The sequence below is a fragment of the Epinephelus fuscoguttatus genome, linkage group LG3, assembly GCF_011397635.1.
Source record: "Epinephelus fuscoguttatus linkage group LG3, E.fuscoguttatus.final_Chr_v1".
NCBI lineage: Eukaryota > Metazoa > Chordata > Actinopteri > Perciformes > Serranidae > Epinephelus > Epinephelus fuscoguttatus.
The window spans coordinates 8,406,878-8,424,865 of record NC_064754.1 but is presented as its reverse complement, the minus strand read 5'-3'; the positions used below and the strand labels follow the sequence as shown (position 1 = coordinate 8,424,865).

At 41.4% G+C, this 17,988-nt stretch overlaps 2 protein-coding genes across 2 annotated transcripts; one reads left to right on the top strand and one right to left on the bottom strand.

The window, feature by feature from the left end:
* Positions 1-1,027: 1,027 nt before the first annotated feature.
* rps19bp1 (ribosomal protein S19 binding protein 1) lies at positions 1,028-6,904 on the bottom strand. The gene is made up of 4 exons (XM_049571221.1): positions 6,752-6,904; positions 5,104-5,283; positions 4,498-4,595; positions 1,028-2,232 (listed from the first exon to the last, which is right to left on the bottom strand). Exons 1-4 carry the CDS (start codon positions 6,804-6,806, stop codon positions 2,083-2,085), a joined length of 483 nt encoding a protein of 160 aa, XP_049427178.1. The 5' UTR covers positions 6,807-6,904; the 3' UTR covers positions 1,028-2,082.
* Positions 6,905-7,994: 1,090 nt separating this feature from the next.
* Positions 7,995-16,919, top strand: LOC125885557 (3-mercaptopyruvate sulfurtransferase-like). The gene is made up of 2 exons (XM_049571201.1): positions 7,995-8,710; positions 15,576-16,919. The coding sequence occupies exons 1-2, from the start codon at positions 8,131-8,133 to the stop codon at positions 15,872-15,874; spliced, it is 879 nt and encodes a 292-aa protein (XP_049427158.1). The 5' UTR covers positions 7,995-8,130; the 3' UTR covers positions 15,875-16,919.
* Positions 16,920-17,988: the final 1,069 nt, after the last annotated feature.

The window sequence follows — 17,988 nt, the reverse complement described above, 5'->3', positions numbered from 1 at the left end:
CTCAATATTGGAAAAAATACGATGTTTAAATTTCTGCTCAATACTAAAACCTAGATTAAAGCGTCACTGTTATATGCCTCTAGAAACCAGTCAAGATGCAGTTAGGGCTTACATCCATGTCTGTCCAGTCTCATCAACAGCCATGACAGTAGACAATCATTAAACTATGGATGCTTCACACACACCTTCAACCCGGCAGCAAAGACAATCAATACAATCATCACGGTTTTAAGGTGAGCACCCGAGTTTAGTGTCACCAATTCAGTATCTGACCAAATGTCTCCTCTTCTGTTCTGGAGTTACGACGTTAAATAACGGCCAGAAAAATGTTTTGGCTGAATATTACGATGTCATAGTGAATGTGACCTTTGACCTTTTGGATATAAAATGTCATCATCACAGACTTATGTGTGAAACTTTGTCATAATTAGCAGATGAATTCTTAAGTTATGACCAAAAACATGTTTTGTTATGTCACAGTGACCAGTGGCGTGCACAGACTTTTTGAAGGGCAGGGGCGAAAAGAAGAAAAAGGGCACTTTAGCGCAGGTTTTGGCTCACAGGAGGGCACTTTAGCGCGCGTTTTGGCTGCCAGGAGGGCACTTTAGCGCGCGTTTTGGCTGCCAGGAGGGCACTTTAGCATGCGTTTCGGCTCCCAGGAGGGCAACTGGAGGGAACTGGAGGGTCGCCTGTTCAAGTCCCCGTCCAGACCAAATATGGAGCGTAGACTGGTGGCTGGAGAGGTGTCAGTTCACCTCCTGGGCACTGCTGAGGTGCCCTTGAGCAAGGCACAACAACCCCCCCCCCCCCCCCCAACCTCTTGGGGCACCTGACCAAGGCAGTCCCCTCACTCTGACATTTCTCCACTTAGTGCATGTATAGGTTTGTGCATGTGTGTTTGGACCTGTGTGTAATTGACAACAAGAGTGAATTGTGAAGAGTGAAGTGAAGTGAAGAGTGAAAAATTGAATTTATATTCAATATATTCAAATAAAGAATATGAGATATTGCTTTCACGAGAATGGGACGGACGGACAACACGAAAACATGAAGCCTCCCAGCTCTCACCGGTGTGGAGACATAAGAAAAGTCTTAATTCAATTAAAGTCTAATAAAACTGGTCTATCCTGACAAACTTCCTGAACAACATGAATAAGAACCAAAATATAACTTAATTATAATTACGCAGAAGTTATTAAAAAAAAACAAACATTTTATTGTGTCTGAATCTTTTCCTGTCAAATCTAATGTAGGTTACATTTTCAATAATATGAGGTAATGCTAGGGCTGGGCAATAAATCGACATTATATCCATATGGTGATGTGTCACTACATATTGTCTTAGATTTTAGAAGTGTTGTCTTTTCCTGGTTTTAAAGGCCACATTACAGTAAAGTGATGTAATTTACTGAGCTCACCAGACTGTTTGCCCACTTAGTCATTATATCCGGGAACTGCCCATTGGTTCGACATCCCATTGTTCCGACCATATTAAACTCACTGTTCCGAAATCCATTCCGAAATCATCATGATGCCCTGTGGTTAAGGTCTGGTTAGGTTTAGGCACAAAAACCACTTGGTTAGGGTCAGGAAAAGATCATGGTGTGGGTTAAAATGAAAAAGAAAGTGACAAACACATAAGCTGTGAGCCTGCTTCGCCTAAAGCCGGTTGCGGCGCACCATACGCCCGCTGTGAGCCGTTCAGCACTGCAGACAGCCGGACTAATGGGATGTCGAACCAATGACACGGACCCATTATATCCACATTACTGATGATCATTTATCAAAACTCTCATTGTGTAATTATTTTGTGAAAGTAGCAGTAGTCAGCACCACAATATCATCATGACACATATTTTCAGAATCACATTTTGGAGTGAAACAATCATATGACCCTGTATGTGACTCTATGTGTCTGCAGTAATAACACTAGCACAGATTCAAAACATTTCTCCCCAAAGATCTTTTGTTCCACTGTTGACACCTGTGAACTGTAATCTGGTCCGGGAATCCACTTTGATTCACAAAACACAGCCCTGGTGTTTCCACCATGGCTGCAGCGTCTTTGTATTTTGGTACACTTTATTTCTTCTCCTCCACAGTCCTGCCAAAATATTCCTTCTGGAACTGCTGGAACTCGTCCTCAGTGAACAAAGACTGCGGCTCCTTGGCCTTCTTGGCAGGTGTCTCCGGGCGATTCCTGGACTGTCTCCCTGTATTGTGGCTCAAGATCTGAGTGAGACAGAGAGCGAGTCAGCACTGTGTGACAAAGTCAGCTGTAGACAGCAGACACAGGTTTATGTAGTTTAAGACTTTTGACAAACTGGTAAACTTTTCAGGGTCAGTAAAGTAAAAATTCAGATTTCTGTCAGACATGGTGAGATCCGTCATTAATTGTTGTACTTAAAGAAGAACGCCGGTATTTTTCAACCTGAACCCTATTTCCCCATGTTTTTGTTTCTTATATCCCTTTTCTGCCAAAATAAACATCTATATTCAGGATTTTTAAACACGATAAAACCCAATAAAAATAGGTGACAGACTCCTTTCCTCTTGCCAGTTGACCAGGGCCATGAACACAGCTCTGTGGCACACAAGCATGCCTCTGTGTGTGTGTGTGTGTGTGTGTGTGTGTGTGTGTGTGTGTGTGTGTGTGTGTGTGTGTGTGTTTTTTCCCCCTGATGCGTCACATTCAACGTCACAGACGGGCCAGAAAACAGGTTAGTAAACAGCAAAAAGCATAATGAAGGCCAGTGAAAATGTTACTGTGGTTACTACTTTTTTATTTTCTGTTAGTTATCCAGTTTCAAACTCAAACTCGGTGCTGTCTAATTTGGAATGTTTTTTGAGCGCTGCTTGGACAGAGACAGACACTATTTTGTGGCAGCCTGTCATTACATTACGCCCGCAAAGGGCCTACAATGAGCATGTCCACCTGGGTGTTGTATTTCTATCATTGCCAATGACAGCTGATTGGAGCTGAAGCCGATAAATACCCATAACTACTGCGGAGTAATCTGACCCAGGAGTGAATGCTGATTGTAACATTTTCCGTTAAATAAAAAACCCAGATGTTAATGCGGTGGGGAAGGGGCTTAAGGGACTTTATAACTGGTCCAGTATTGATTGAAAATGCTGCAGCCAACAGCTGCGTAAGAGGCTGCCATGCAACCACTCCAGCCTGATGTGCCCTTTTAATTTACATCCAGTAAAAGTGCTTGTTTTTGCCACAAACAGGCTCTGACTGTTATCACGAGTGTCTTACATCAATACGGAAAGGACCCTACAGAGAAGTTTTCCCAGTGCCTTTCACTTGCTCTGTTCTGTTTTGTGTCCAAGTCTCGCTAAAAGCAGAAGTCTCATTTTGAAACCCTGCAGACTTTTTCACATCGTCCAAATCATGAGGATGCCCGAGAAGCACGACTGTCAAAAATATTTGTGGCAGCTTTGGTCACTCTAGTCACTCATCCCGTGAATCATTGCACATTCAATCATGCTTGTCAATTTAAAGGAGCCGCAAAGCAGACTACTGGCTTGAAGGCAGCGTAGTTGCTGCTTGCTGTTGTCCAGTCAAAAAGCTCATAGTGGGCCTACAGAAAGTTAAGTTTGGTCAGTGAAAACAGAAAACTGTTTTGTCATCCCATTCAAACCAAGCAAGGAAGACTTGCATGCTACGTCTCAACATTAGCCTGCAATTCTCTCCTCTACTACTAACATTACACACTTTAAAACTCACCAGACCAACCAACTACGTCTGCGACGCGGTCCCAAGCCTCATCCTTTTTATTTTGGTCTCTGTAACCGAACAGCGACACATTATAAAGGACTGCCACCACAGGACTGAGTGGGCGCAAATGCAAGTAATCAACTTCTCGATATCCACTGTCTGAACAAGTGTGCTGTAGGCACCAAAGTTACATGGCTTGTTCTCTGGGACACGCTTCATCGAAGCACGTCAGCATTCCGATTGGTTGTCGCCAAACCGCGTCAGAGCTCATTACCAAAAAGTTAAATGAGTTTTAACTCCCCTCCGGCTGACGACCAGATCGCCAAAGTCACCGGGCTCGCATTGAAAAATGAATGACTTGCGTCGTTTTGGAAGCTCTGGTTGCTGTTGGTTTGAACGTACAGTTAGTCATAAAAACTTTTGATGGACGTAAGTTAACGTAAGTTGACAGGGCCCATCCCTGTCAACTTATGTTCATCAAAAGTTTTTATGACTAACTGTACGTTCAAACCAACAGCGACCGAGCTGTTACATTGCAGCCTGTTTCACCGCTGCCGTCTGCAGCTGTCTCTCTCTACACTGCACCTGTTTCAAAAACTGTTGTTCTTATTTGTCACTTCGACATAAACACATGGAGAAAACAGTCTAGGTTGAAAAATACCAGACAATTCGATATAAACATTTCAATAATTTAAAAGCAAATTACTGATCATAGAGTAAAGAGGAGTCGATGATCGCTGTAATAAGTGAGTGATGTTTGCCTTTCTTACCTTCAAAGTGTCAGAATCTGCTGCTTTGTAGCCAGTTTCCATAAAGTACTTGAGATTAGCGCTCATCTGACTCTTCCTCTGCTTCTTCCTGAACTCCTCTTCAAAGAAAATACCAAAGAAAGAGTTTAAAACAAAACACACACCACAGACATACTCAAACTGCAACTACATTAACTACGAATACTGGTGAGATAGTCACATTATGGCACATAAAAGAGATTCTGATTGTGAGAACAGTTATTTAGATTACAGATTTTATTTATCCAATTACAGGTTGCTCGTCATGTAACAGAGCCACCTAGTGGTTCTAACGTAAACTTAACAGAAAGTAAGACTATTGACATACAATCTACATAAGGACGATCAGTTTTATGTTGTTTCATGTTGTGTTTCCCATTCAATGCAAAAAACATCCTAAACACAAGTTACCACTCGTCTATTCCAATGATTTTGGACACGTGATAAATATCACACTGACTTGGCACACAAGTTAAATAATTAAGCTCACAAAATTAAACTGAGCTGCACATTGCTGAAATAACAAATGTAATTTGGATGTATTTTCCTCTGAGCACTGATGCTGTGCAGGACTATGAGCTGACTGACCCACTGCAGACTTGATTCTCTTGTCTTTGACTGTAGCTTTGCTCTTGCCAGGACCCAGGCGACCCTGCAGCCGTTTGACCTGCTTGGTGACACCCTGTCGTTTTGTGTCCACCAGCTCCATCACTTTGGCCGAGCTGGGTGTCTGCTGCTGCTGCTTCTTCTTCTTCACTTTACTGGCATCTGGCAAGGTGCACAGGACATAGAGAGAGGCAGAAAAACACATTTACAACAAACAAAGCAAGACATTGCTCTAAGTGCCTGTGTAACCGATCAGCCAATGTACTGAAAACGGTTATTTTGTGATGATTTTGATATAGGATAGATCTGTTATTGTTTCTTTTTTAATGAATTTTTACTAACTTAGTACTTGTTTGTTTATTTCTCGTTTCTCTTACTGAGTTTATTATAACCATTATGCACCAAAATACCAAATCAAATTCACAACGCTGAAGAGAACTTTCAATTCGCAGCTTCTATTGCAGCACTTAAGGGGAGAGTTAAGGAGAAAATAACATGCGTTGCTGAGTGACCGATCCTTGGCTTTTTGCACATTTCACTGTTGTAAAAGACTGTTGGACATTTAAGGTAAATGCTTGACGCTGCCTGAATCCCACTTTCAAATTGGTGAAACCTTCATACTATTTGTGAAAATGCAAAAAAAGACTTCCACCGTCTTTTTCACATGCAGAACCACATTGAAAGGGTCGAATCTGGACTAGATTATTCCTGAGAGGCTTAATGTTGATTAAAAGACTGTTTTAAATTGTTGAAACCTTTATTCTGTTTTTGAAAATGCAAAAAGGGGACATTTCACTGCATTGTTCACGTGTATACCACATTAGACCAGGTCCAGATCACAGTCCACTACACTTAGATGGGTTAAAATCTTGATCTTGATAGATTACATCAGAGAGGCTAAATGATGATAAAAACACAGTTTCACATTTGTGAAACCCTACAATCTATTTGTGAAAATGCAAAAAAGGGACATTGCACCACCTTTTTCACATGTAGACAACATTAGACCAGATCCAGATCAAAAACCATCACAGTTAAATGGGTCAAATCTGGACTAGATTACCCCAGAGATTCTAAATATTATTTAAAACACAGTTTCAAATTGGTGAAAGCTTTATTCTGTTTATGAAAATGCAAAAAAGAGACATGTCACTGCATTTTTCACATGTAGACCACACTGAACCAGGTCCTTCTGTATGAAAACCAACTTGGCAATAAACCTGAATCTGGTTCTAGTATAAAATACTTAACATTTATTTTCAAACATATAACATGTATGTCAGTGGTTCACAAATGGTAAATTCGGTTTGTTTTTCTGTGTTTCGTACTGCATGAATGACTTATTTCTGTACAGGTAAAACATCTTGAACCCTCTAATGCAGCTTTTTAATTTGTCATGAGCATTTTTGAAGAACACGATAAAACACTGACAATAGTTACTGCCCCAACTGAGCAACAATAAGTATTAAGTCGTCCGTTTTCTATTTCCAGTCAGCAGTGAAGGGACATGTTAACCACATCTGTTATTTCCAAACTGTAACGATCAAAACCACCAACAGAGCGGCACTGCTGTCCAAAGCTAATGTTAGCTAACTGTAATTAAGCTAGCGAGCTAAAAGGCTCAACTGACCTTTAATATCATCGCTGAGCAGCTCCAGTCCTCTCCTGATCAACGACGCCGACATCCTGATTTAATAATATGAGGTTTTATAGAAATTACTACAAGCTACATGGATAAGAATTCACCGGCAACGTGTGAGTCTATCAACATCCGGTGAGCGACTCTTGCGCACCACTTGAAAGCAACCGGCTGGAAAACAGTCGAAGGTGCCTAAAGTTCCTCCCTGATAACTTGGCTCCTGTGCCGAGCCATTATTTCATTCATTTAGTTACTAATGACTTTACGAGTTGCGGTTATTTTTTACAAGAGCAACTAAAATGATTAGTTCATTAATTATAATATTAATTGGCAACTATTTCAATAATGTTGAAAGCCATTTTTCATGCAAAAACATTTCATGCTTCCTGATTCTCAAATACAAGAACGTGCTGCTTTTCCTTTTAATTATTTTTTGATTATTTTGAATAATGTGATTTATTTAAAAAACTGCTTTAAATACTTTTACATTTAATACTTAAATATATTTTTCTGATTGTACTCACATACTTAATAGTATTTTTTAATGCAGGACTTATTAGTATTAGTTTGTACAGTGAGGTGTTGCTACTTTTATTGAAGTAGGCTAAAATAAATAAATACTTCCTCCACCTCTGCTATTACTACCACTACCACTACCACTACTACTACTGCTACTAATAATAATGACAATAATAATAACCAATTAAAGTTGATTGAATTAGGGTAATTTAACGAAAGCAGCAAACTGGTAGGATACATCAGTTTCCATCAAATAAAAAACACCAACCCAGCACATTTCATTGTATAAATACATTATATAGCCTAAATAAACAGCCTCCACGCTCTTCAGAGAAAATTAAAACAATGGATTGACTCAGCAGGAGTGTGAAATATCAGCAGCAAATAAAGTGTTTTATGAGCTGTGAAAATGAATCAGTGCATCAAATTAGAGAGATCGTGAGAATATTAAGTTTCCACTGTCTTTTACGTAGGAATAGTTTAATAAATAAATAATATTTTGACTCATAATGAATAAAAGCCTTATTATCAGTAATAACTGAGACCGTTAAATAGGGCAGGTGTTGATGTGACCAGCAGGTTTATTTTTAAATATATGAATGAGTTTAAATGCCTAATGCAGTTTACAGACCTCCTAGTTGCTCGTTACAAAGTAATCACACTACTGTAACTAACGCGTCACGCCTCCATTCACTTCCAGCTGTTGCACAGTGAACTAAGGGGCGTAGTGGCTGTGGCGCGCTCTCTATCTATATGCTCCATCTTCCACCCTCAACCTTTGGCACAAGATTAGGTGGATCAAGTTTTAGTGCGCTAAACTTTGTGGCCCGTCTGCCTCTCCAGAATTAGCCATGGCGCTTCAAGCGAGAGCTCTGGTCACCTCTAAGTGGCTCGCAGAGGCTATGAAGGTTCAGGACAAAATGCGCATCCTGGACACTTCTTGGTTTTTGCCCAAACTGCGGCGCAACACCAAGAGCGAGTTCAAGCAGAGGCACATCCCGGGCGCAGCTTTCTTTGACATAGACCAGTGCTGCGACAAAACGTCTCCTCTGGACCACATGCTGCCGTCTGAGAAGTTTTTTGCAGATTATGTCGGTAATCTGGGAATAGAGCGTGACACGCACGTCGTGGTGTACGACGCCAGCGAGTTCGGCGCGTTCTCGGCGCCTCGTGTGTGGTGGATGTTCCGGGTGTTCGGGCACAGCGCGGTCTCGCTGCTCGACGGGGGGCTCAGGAACTGGGAGCTGGAGGGGCGACCGGTGAGTGACAAGTACATCAGACCAGCACCGGCTGAGTTTAAGGCCTCCCTGAACCGCTCCTGGATCAAGACCTACGAGGATATCCTGGATAACCTGGAAACCAAAAAGTTCCAGGTGGTGGACGCCAGGCCCGCAGGCAGGTTCAAAGGATTGGACCCTGAGCCCAGAGACAGTGAGTAGCCTGCATGATGACACTGCTCTGTTCAGGTCTCTTGCAACTTTAAGCATGAAACTACAACCAAAGTGAGAGCAGTGGTGCAGCTACACATTATGAATCCCACACTCAGGAAGATTATTTACATAATAGATGACTGCTAAAAGTGACGTCAGTGACATTTCACACAACATTAAGCATATTTCACCCACTGATGGACAGATTACTGAATGGGCCAACTGAGTACAGGCTCAGGGGCCCAGAGTGACAGGGTCCCCCCACCTTCATCTGCAAACTGCCACTTAAATTACTGTAACACAGACCGACCAAGAGACTCAGAATGACTGCAAAGTGATGCAAAATAACCACAAAAACAACCAAAAAAGAGACGCCGCAAAGAGCCACATAACAAATAGCCCTACAACGACACAAAAACATGCCTAATAGCAACAAGAAGACACAAAACAGCAACATAAAGAGGCAAAACCACAAAGATTGTGTGTCTTGCTTCTGTGTAGGAGAGTGGGTGGGGCCTTTTGCATATCTGTGCCCAGGGGCCCATTGTCCCAAAATTCACCCATGCATCTACTATGTGATAGAAGCCTGATTTATACATAATTGTGTAACTTGTGTGAGGTGGAGGAAAAAATCAATACAGCATGCTATATTAAGCGTGGCAATATTGTATTGATACCCAGATGGCAAGTATTGATTTTTTTTTTTATTATAATAACTATTATTATTGCAAATACAGAATAAATAATAAATTTTGGCAGCCAGTTATTAGTCAGTTATTATGCACATTAGATACATTTTGCTGCAATAAACATGGCTAAAGTGAGATGAACAGACTGGAAACCTCTTTCTAATTAAGTGAAACAGATGTTGGCAAAGTTTTCCTAATTTGTGGTTGAAAAAGGGAAAAAATCACAATATATTACAATAGATATTATCACAATACTCAGCATTATAAAACATTTAAAATCACAGTAATATTGTACTGTGACTTAAAGGAGCAGTGTGTAAGATTTAAGGGGATTTAGTGGCATCTAAGGTTCGGACTGCAAATTTCAAACCAGCTAAAACTTCTCCTGGTTAGAATTCCTTAAAGGGATAGTGCACCCAAAAATGAAAATTCAGCCATTATCTACTCACCCATATACCGAAGGAGGCTCAGGTGAAGTTTTAGAGTCCTCACATCACTTGCAGAGATCCCGGAGGAGAGGGGGTAGCAACACAACTCCACCTAATGGAGGCTTACGGCGCCCCAGATTCAAATGTCCACCGCGCTCACGTGTGCGCGGTGTACAGAGAGGCAGTTAGAGCTACAGGCTACAATGAGGCTAAAATGACGTTTTTCCAAACAACTTTTTCTGTCGGGGCTTCAGGACACTTGGATCACTACGGACGAGCAGTATGGAGATATTTTGTGGTTTCAATTATGTGAGTAGATAATGGCTGAATTTTCATTTTTGGGTGCACTATCCCTTTAACAGAAAGTTTCTTACCGGGAGCCAAATTATCTGCAGAGGTCTCTTCTTTTCTGAAACAAACACAACCAGTGATTAATTAAACCATAAAAACACAGATTAAAGCAGTTCCACATTACAACTCTCCAACATTTGGCATGTCTGAGTCGGATTTTAGCCTAGCACCTGCTAATTTGTGCTCACCTTTTTTCTCTGCTAACTTAAGATCCAGACATTCAGGAGGTTTTTACTGAGAGCTGAATTATCCACAGAGTTGTCTTCCTCTCCAAAACAAACGCACCCGGTGATTTGAACCAATAAAAACACAGATATTTCAATGTGAAGTATCTGTGTTTATCTGGAGGGACTGCTAGCTATGGTAGCCAACACGAAAACATAAATGGGCCTATCTGGAGCCAGTGTTTGATTTATCCTTTCTGTGCTACTGTAGAAACATGACGGTGCAACATGGTGATCTCTGTAGACGAGGACTCGCTCCCTATGTAGATATAAGTGGCTCATGTCAAGGTAAAGAAAACACAACAGTTCTTATTTTTAGGTGATTATAGGCTACTCTAAAAAACATATGTATTATATTGCATTTCTGACGATACATTACCCAAATCCTGCACACTGAACCTTTAAGTGATAATACCGTGTTGTGGGGCCTCTGGTGATGCCCTCCCCCAGTCACTTGCCTGTGTTCATTTAAAAATGCCTTTAGTTGAGGTGTCTAGTGACTCAGTGGGCAGAGCTGGCATCTCATGTGAAAAGGCAATGTCCTTGCAGCAGCAGCCAGGAGTTCACTTCCATCCCACGGCCCTTTGCTGCATGTCATCCCCTTTTTGGCCCTCTGCCATGCTTAATCTGTCCTTTCCAAAAGCGCAAAAATAGAATGCCTTTAGTGGCTGACCCATTAAGAATGAATCCATACTCTTATTGACGACATTAACCAAGCTAGCCTCACTTATCAGACACTGTTCATTCATTGATCAGATCAGGAGAAGTGATATAAGAGCAGATGTGCTGATCAGACAACAAAGGTGGACTGCAGCGAGTTGTGAAACCACTGGCTATCAATCATGTGATGCTGTGACACACAGATCTGCTGGTTTTTGTTGCACACAAACAAAACAGCAGCTGAATCCCTGAAGGTGTTGATAGTAAATCAGTATGTTTGTCTTTTGATTTAAAGGGACGTGGTGGACTGGCAGACGATCTAACTCAATATCATGACAATAATGAGGATTTTTGATACTGTGGTAAATGCAAAACCACAGAAAAAGATCAATGTTCAGTGCGGCGAACTTTGTCCAAAGTCATTTTCCATCATGTGGGTCCTTAATTTACAATATTTGAATAGTATGCTAAGTTAAACATTAGGGTTGAAGCAATAAACCGGTTTTAAGGTATTCTGTGGTATTAAAATTGTCGGTTATCATAGCCTGTACTTTTGGTTATTGGCAATATGAAGAAAGAAATGCAACTGGACGGATAATCTCAAAGTTAGTTTAGTTATTTTCAAAAGGAAGACTTTCTACACACACTTCCATAATAAAAAAAGTGTTTTCAAGCTTCAGTTGTAGTAATAAGTTGTTTGTTCAACCACATTTAACCCTTCTGTTTTCATCCCTCTAATGGTCACTTTGATCTTTGGCTCTATCGACGCGGAAGGGCTGAAAATGGGGGTGTGGAGCTTAGTTCCATCCCTCTACAACCTTCCTATCAAAAGTTATTTCATAACATCCTAGAAGGTCGGGGGTGGGCTCCATTGATGCGGATGGGCTAGAAATGGGGGGGTAGAGCTTGGTCTCAAGTCTATACCACCTTTCTATCAAAAGTTATTCACGAACTTACCTTCCCGTTTTTGGATCTGATTCCTCGAGTGTCGAATTCACCCACTTCCCGACGTCCTGGATGGTCGGGGGTGGGCGCTATCAACGCGGAAGGGCCTATCAAAAGTTATTCACAAACATAGCTTCCCGTTTTTGGACCTGACTCCTCAAGTGTTGAGTTCACCCACTTCCCGATGTCCTAGAGGGTCAAGGGTGGGCTTTATCGATGCATAAGGGTCGCGAATGGGGGGTAGAGCTTGGTTTCAAGTCTTAGATCCATCCATCTACGACCTTCCTACCAAAAGTTATTTGCGAACATACCTTCCTGTTTTTGGACCTGACTCCTTGAGTGATAATAGTAATAACACTGAAATACAGTGATACCAAGAAACCGCAATGTTTCTTGACATGGGTATCGTCCCATGAAAATCTCATACTGTTACAACCCTATTGCACATAAACAGCTGTAGATACGGTCACTTAGCAAACACAAATTAGTCAACGAAATAATCGCAAATCACAGCCATTGTGCTCATTGCAAAATGTCTGTGTGCACTGCACTCAGTGGTTCAATTCAATTCTATTTGTAAAGCCCAATATCACATATCACAGTTTGCCTCAGAGGGCTTTACAACATATGACATCCCTCCGTTCTTTGACCCTCACAGTGGATAAGGGAAAACTCCTAAAAAAAAACTTTAATGGGTAAAAAAAATGGTAGAAACTGAGGATAAAAAAACCCAACACTGCCTGTTATTCTGTGCTAAGTATAACTGTAGCTGCTTTAAAAGCTATAAAATGCATTAACACTTTGATTCTAATGCAATCAGTGGTGTTGGATAGAATGCAATGAAAAACAGAGGGAATATATTGACAAGCAGCTTAACAAAGACAGATGTAACTATTAAACCCCCACAACAAAATCTAAACAAAAACACGACAGTCACAATCTGTGGCCGTATGGGTTCAACGTAGCGCAGGCATTCAGTGGAAAAATCATAATGGTCCCCTGAGTCCACGACTTCCTGGTATGTAGACTTCATGCAGAGTTTGCTCAGAACAAACACAGAGACAGACACGCAGCAAGCTGAGAATAAATCACCCAACAACACAAACACATAAGGAGAGTGAGCAATAAAGACATGCTTGCATAACCATGCATTTTATCTGCAGTCACTGACCTGTATGCTCTCACACACACACACACACACACACACACGACAGAAGGACAGTAGCCAACAGACTAAATGGTCTAAATTTAGATATTGTCCACCCTTAGTAGATCTTTACAGATAGCAGTGTGTAGTGATAAGACACCCATCGTACGTGCCTTATCTTATTCCATACACGGCTCACTCCCTTCTACTCCACCTCTACATACTGCACATACACACATAGAGAAATACACACAGACATGCAGTTAGAGTGCCCATCCACAGGTGAAGCTCCATTTATAAAAGAAGAGTGAACTTTGACCTCAGGCAAGGTAACTGTTGCTAATAAAAAAGGAGATGTTTTCCAAGCAGTGGATAGTTTAGGGAAGTGTGAGAGGAACTGGTATTCCCCTCTTTGTCAAATCAAGCTAGCTGCATGGATCCCCTTTATTTTTCATGACTGTCCATTTTTGTTTAGCCGTCAGACACAGGATCAGACAAAGGATGTTGCTCACAAACAGCTTGGTATCAAACTTTATACACTTTTGGTACAGACCAAAATTTGTCTGTGGCATTCAGGAGCTTTGAATACAACATTTACAATTAAAATATAATGTAAAACAGCCTTTTATTGAGAGAAGGTTCTTGTTCAGCTACAAGATTGTCTTGTTTTGTGAAATGCAAAAAGGGTTTTTATGGAAAATATGTTCATATTTATTGAGTAAAGTTTTGAAAAACTGTTGTTTCAGTATTGGTATTAAAGGAACCGTTCAGATTTACTAAAGCGGGCTTGTATGGGGTACTTATCCTTAAACAGTCTATCACATACAGCAGACGTCAGTCAGCACGCCCTCAGTTTGGAGAGGCAGGCTGGAGTCCGACATTGAAGCTAAGCAACATGCTGCTGTGGAGGGCTCAGCAACAAAACACGTTTTAACCACCTATAAAAACTCCCACCCAAAAAATCAGTTTAAGTGTACACTACATTTGGAATATTTTCACCTCTTTACCTTACTGTCAGACAGTGATTTACAGTGGGAAAATTAAGCCTTTATATCGCAAACCTCAAAGCCAGACTCCATTGAGAAAAACAGTGATTTAATGTTGCTGAACACAAGAGCTGCTGGTGTACTGCTGCCTCAATCAGTCATTTTGTTTGTGTTACTGTGTGACTTTGGCATTTAAAAGGGTTGGTTTGGGTTCACTGAAGCCACACAATAACACAAACTAAACAACTGACCAAAGCAGCAGTAGAGCAACAGCTCCCATGTACAGCAGCTAAAATTACTGTTTTTGTCTGGTGGCTTTGACGAGAGCATAGATGGGGAACTGAAGCCGTTAACGCCTTCGCCAGCGGAATTGGCTCCTGACGGAAAGGTAAAGTGGTGAAAATACTCTTAATGTAGCATACACTTACACTGATATTGATTACTTTTAGGTGGCTAAAATACATTTTGTTGCTGATCGCCATCTACAGTAGTACATTGCCTAGCGTCCCTCTCAGACTCCAGCCTGCTTCTCCAAACTGGGGGCGCACCAACTGACATCTACTGTATGTAATACGCTGACTATAGATAAGTACCCCACACAACCCCACTTCAAAAAAATCAGAACTATCCCTTTAAAATCCAGGGGCCAAATATTGGTGATCATTTTGAAAATAAATGAATCAAGGATTAGCCCTATAGCTATAGTCTTCAGTATGTCAGAGTAATACATTAACAGCACTTAGTCAATGTACTTTCTGTCCCGATAAGAACATGTATCTGAGCCACCTGACAACTTGTGGGAATCAGTGTCTTGGTGATAAAAGATTATCGAGTCTGCTGAAACAGTCATGTGTCAATGTAGCCGAGATGTTACAGACTCAACCCCTTCAACATCTGACATGTTTACAAGTCAGATGTCAGGTCCTACAGTTCATCGTGTGCAGCTGGAGTGATGTAACTCTTCTTGTGCCCTTTGACCTCTCTGTGTGATGCATGCAGAGCTCACAGCTGCAAGTTGTGTTTATGGATGGATTACTGAACAAGCCTTCTGGGCACAGCGGGAGAGAAACTACGGGGAGATAAAGAAATCAGCAAACGCCAATATCATAACCCTGACTGTGCTGGGGGTCAGCTGCAGCTACCCTAACCTGTCGTACCACCAGACACTTAGGGCACAAATGTGTTCCACCCATGTATGCGAACGGTGCACTTCCAGCTATGCAAGATCGATTTCATGTGTTGTTGTGTTCTGGACTGTGTCAGCTGGAAAATCTTTATGTGACACAAGCACAAGCTGCAGTCTGAGTGTTGGAACGCTGCGAGTTCAGATTCTGAATATTATGAACTTAATCAACATCCAATATGATGCAGGGCTGTTTATCTGTACTAAATGTCTTATTCTTACTCTACCCTCTCTCTCTCTTTCTGATTGACAGACACAGAACCAGGCCACATCCCCGGCTCCATCAACATGCCCTTCCACTCCTTCCTGTCCCCGTCGGGTCACTTCCTGTCCAAGGAGCAACTCCAGGCTCTGTTCACCCGGGCTGGTGTGGACCTCAGCCGTCCTATTTGTGTATCGTGTGGCTCGGCCGTGACTGCGTGTAACGTGGCACTGGCAGCCCACGAGTGTGGGCACCCAGGGGTGTCGGTGTACGACGGTGGGTGGTCAGAGTGGTACACCCGCGCCGTGCCCGAGCATGTTTTATCTGAAGGACGGGGGAAACACGTGTGATCGGTTAAGGATAGCAGGGGTTGTGGTTGATGGGTAAAGACTGGTTGACTGGAAAACACTGGATGTTCTTTAATTGTTTGAATGTGGTAAAGTTTAAAGGAATAGTCTGACATTTTTGGAAATAGCTTTTGATTTTACTGCGTGTTTGCTGTCTTGGCAAGAGGCAGATGACAAGATTGATACCACTCAGGTGTGGTTGCTAAATATGGAGCTACAGCCAGCCGACAGTTAGCTTAGCATAGCTTAGTTTAGCATAAAGACTGGAAACAGGAAAACAGCTAGCCTCTGTTTAATTTTTTTGCACATTATATCTTTTTTTTTTACTGTGCACACAAAGAAACGTAAAATCGACAAGTGGTGATCAGAGCCAGCTTAGCTGTTTTTGCTTGCCCCCAGCTTTTATGCTAAGCTAAGCTAACCACCTGCTGGTTGTAGCTTCCTATTTAGTCTACAGATATGAGAGCTATATCAGAAAAACTGACAAGCAAATTTCCCCAAATGTCAAACTATTCCTTTAAACTATTCTTTTAACGCCTTTTGAAAACAATGTATAATCCAAACATACATCACTAAGAGACTTTTTTTTCACTCCAAACACATGAATAGATGACTTGACTAAAGAGCCAGCAGTAAGTGAACACTAAGCCTGATGACTGTTTGATCAGTGACGCTACAAGAGCTTTGTTTACATCTGTAATGCTTGTGTTGGTAATAAAATAGAGCTGCGCTTTGAATCACAAAGAGTCGGGAAGGTGTTGAAATCTCTTGCACAGCTATTCCTCATGTAAATGTGTTTAGGCCCGTGTGTATTTTAAGGGGCTTTAAGCTTGACAGAGGGGTCACAGAACTGACCTGAGAGCAGAGTCGGGTTTGGCAGGCTGGTAGAAAAGTGCGCTTTGAGTTTGACCGTTGGACTTTAGACCTGTGAGCTGAATATTGGGAGTGCTGATTAGTTAAGATATCCACCTGTGAAAGAAAAGTGCTCTCACTGAATGACTGAGTCCAGTAAATGCTTATAATACACCAGAATTATAGCAGTGTTTTGTTGTTTTTAGTTTTTAAACAGACTCCTCCTCTTTGATTCCCCAAACTGCCCCACAGCAGTTACAATACACTATTTTAAAAGCTTGTTATCTTTTTCTATCTGTTGAAAACATTCTCAGGTTTCCAGGCAGGTTTTGTCGATAGCAAATAATATTCCATTTTTATAATACTATAACTCAACATTTTTGTCATTCGCTCCTGAAATTCACGTTACTTTTTTTTCTTAAAACAGTGATGAACAGTGTCACCAGTGAAACCAGAAAAAGACACTTGCTTTGCAACAATACACTCGTCACCCAAATGCATTTTTATAAAACATATTTTTGAAGTGTTACTATACAGTTACTCTAACATAAATGTAAATAACCTCAAACTCAGGTCCTAATAATATATTAATTTATTTATAGGCGCCTTTCAGAGCACTCAAGGACACCTTACAAGACACAGTTAAAAAACAAGCGCCAGTGTATCCATAGATCATAAAATCAAACAATACTGTAATACACAATAAAAGTTAATAAAATGACAAACAAAGATCGTAATTATAAATATTGGGTATAAATCATCATCATAGAGCCCAGTCTCACTCCAAAGTCGTCGAATCCGGCGCTTGGGCAGTGACTTGCAGCGTCAGAAACCAAAGAAAGAACACGTCCTTTAACGTCAGCATGATACGCTGCTGCCTGCCGTTATAGTTTAATACCGCCAGGCAGCATCAGGGGGACATGCAGTGGGACAAGGATGAAAGTTAAGGTGCCAAAAGTCCGAGTGGGGCGAGTGGGAGGGGTGGTGGATGGATCCAACAAAGACCGACATTCACCCGAGAGAGCGGTGTTTGTGTCCGATAAGATTCGAAAGCCAAACCCTGCTCTTTTTTCCTAAACCTAACCACTTCCTAACCATGTGTTTGTTGTTGAAGGGAAAAAACGTCAGTTCACAAAGTTGTACCGATGTAGTGCATTTATTTTGAAAGAGACTGTATGTAAACATTACATTTCCTGTGAAAACAGACGTGTATTTTGAAAGAGGACAATGCATGTAACAGGCAGAGCTTGACATGGTGTCCCAGA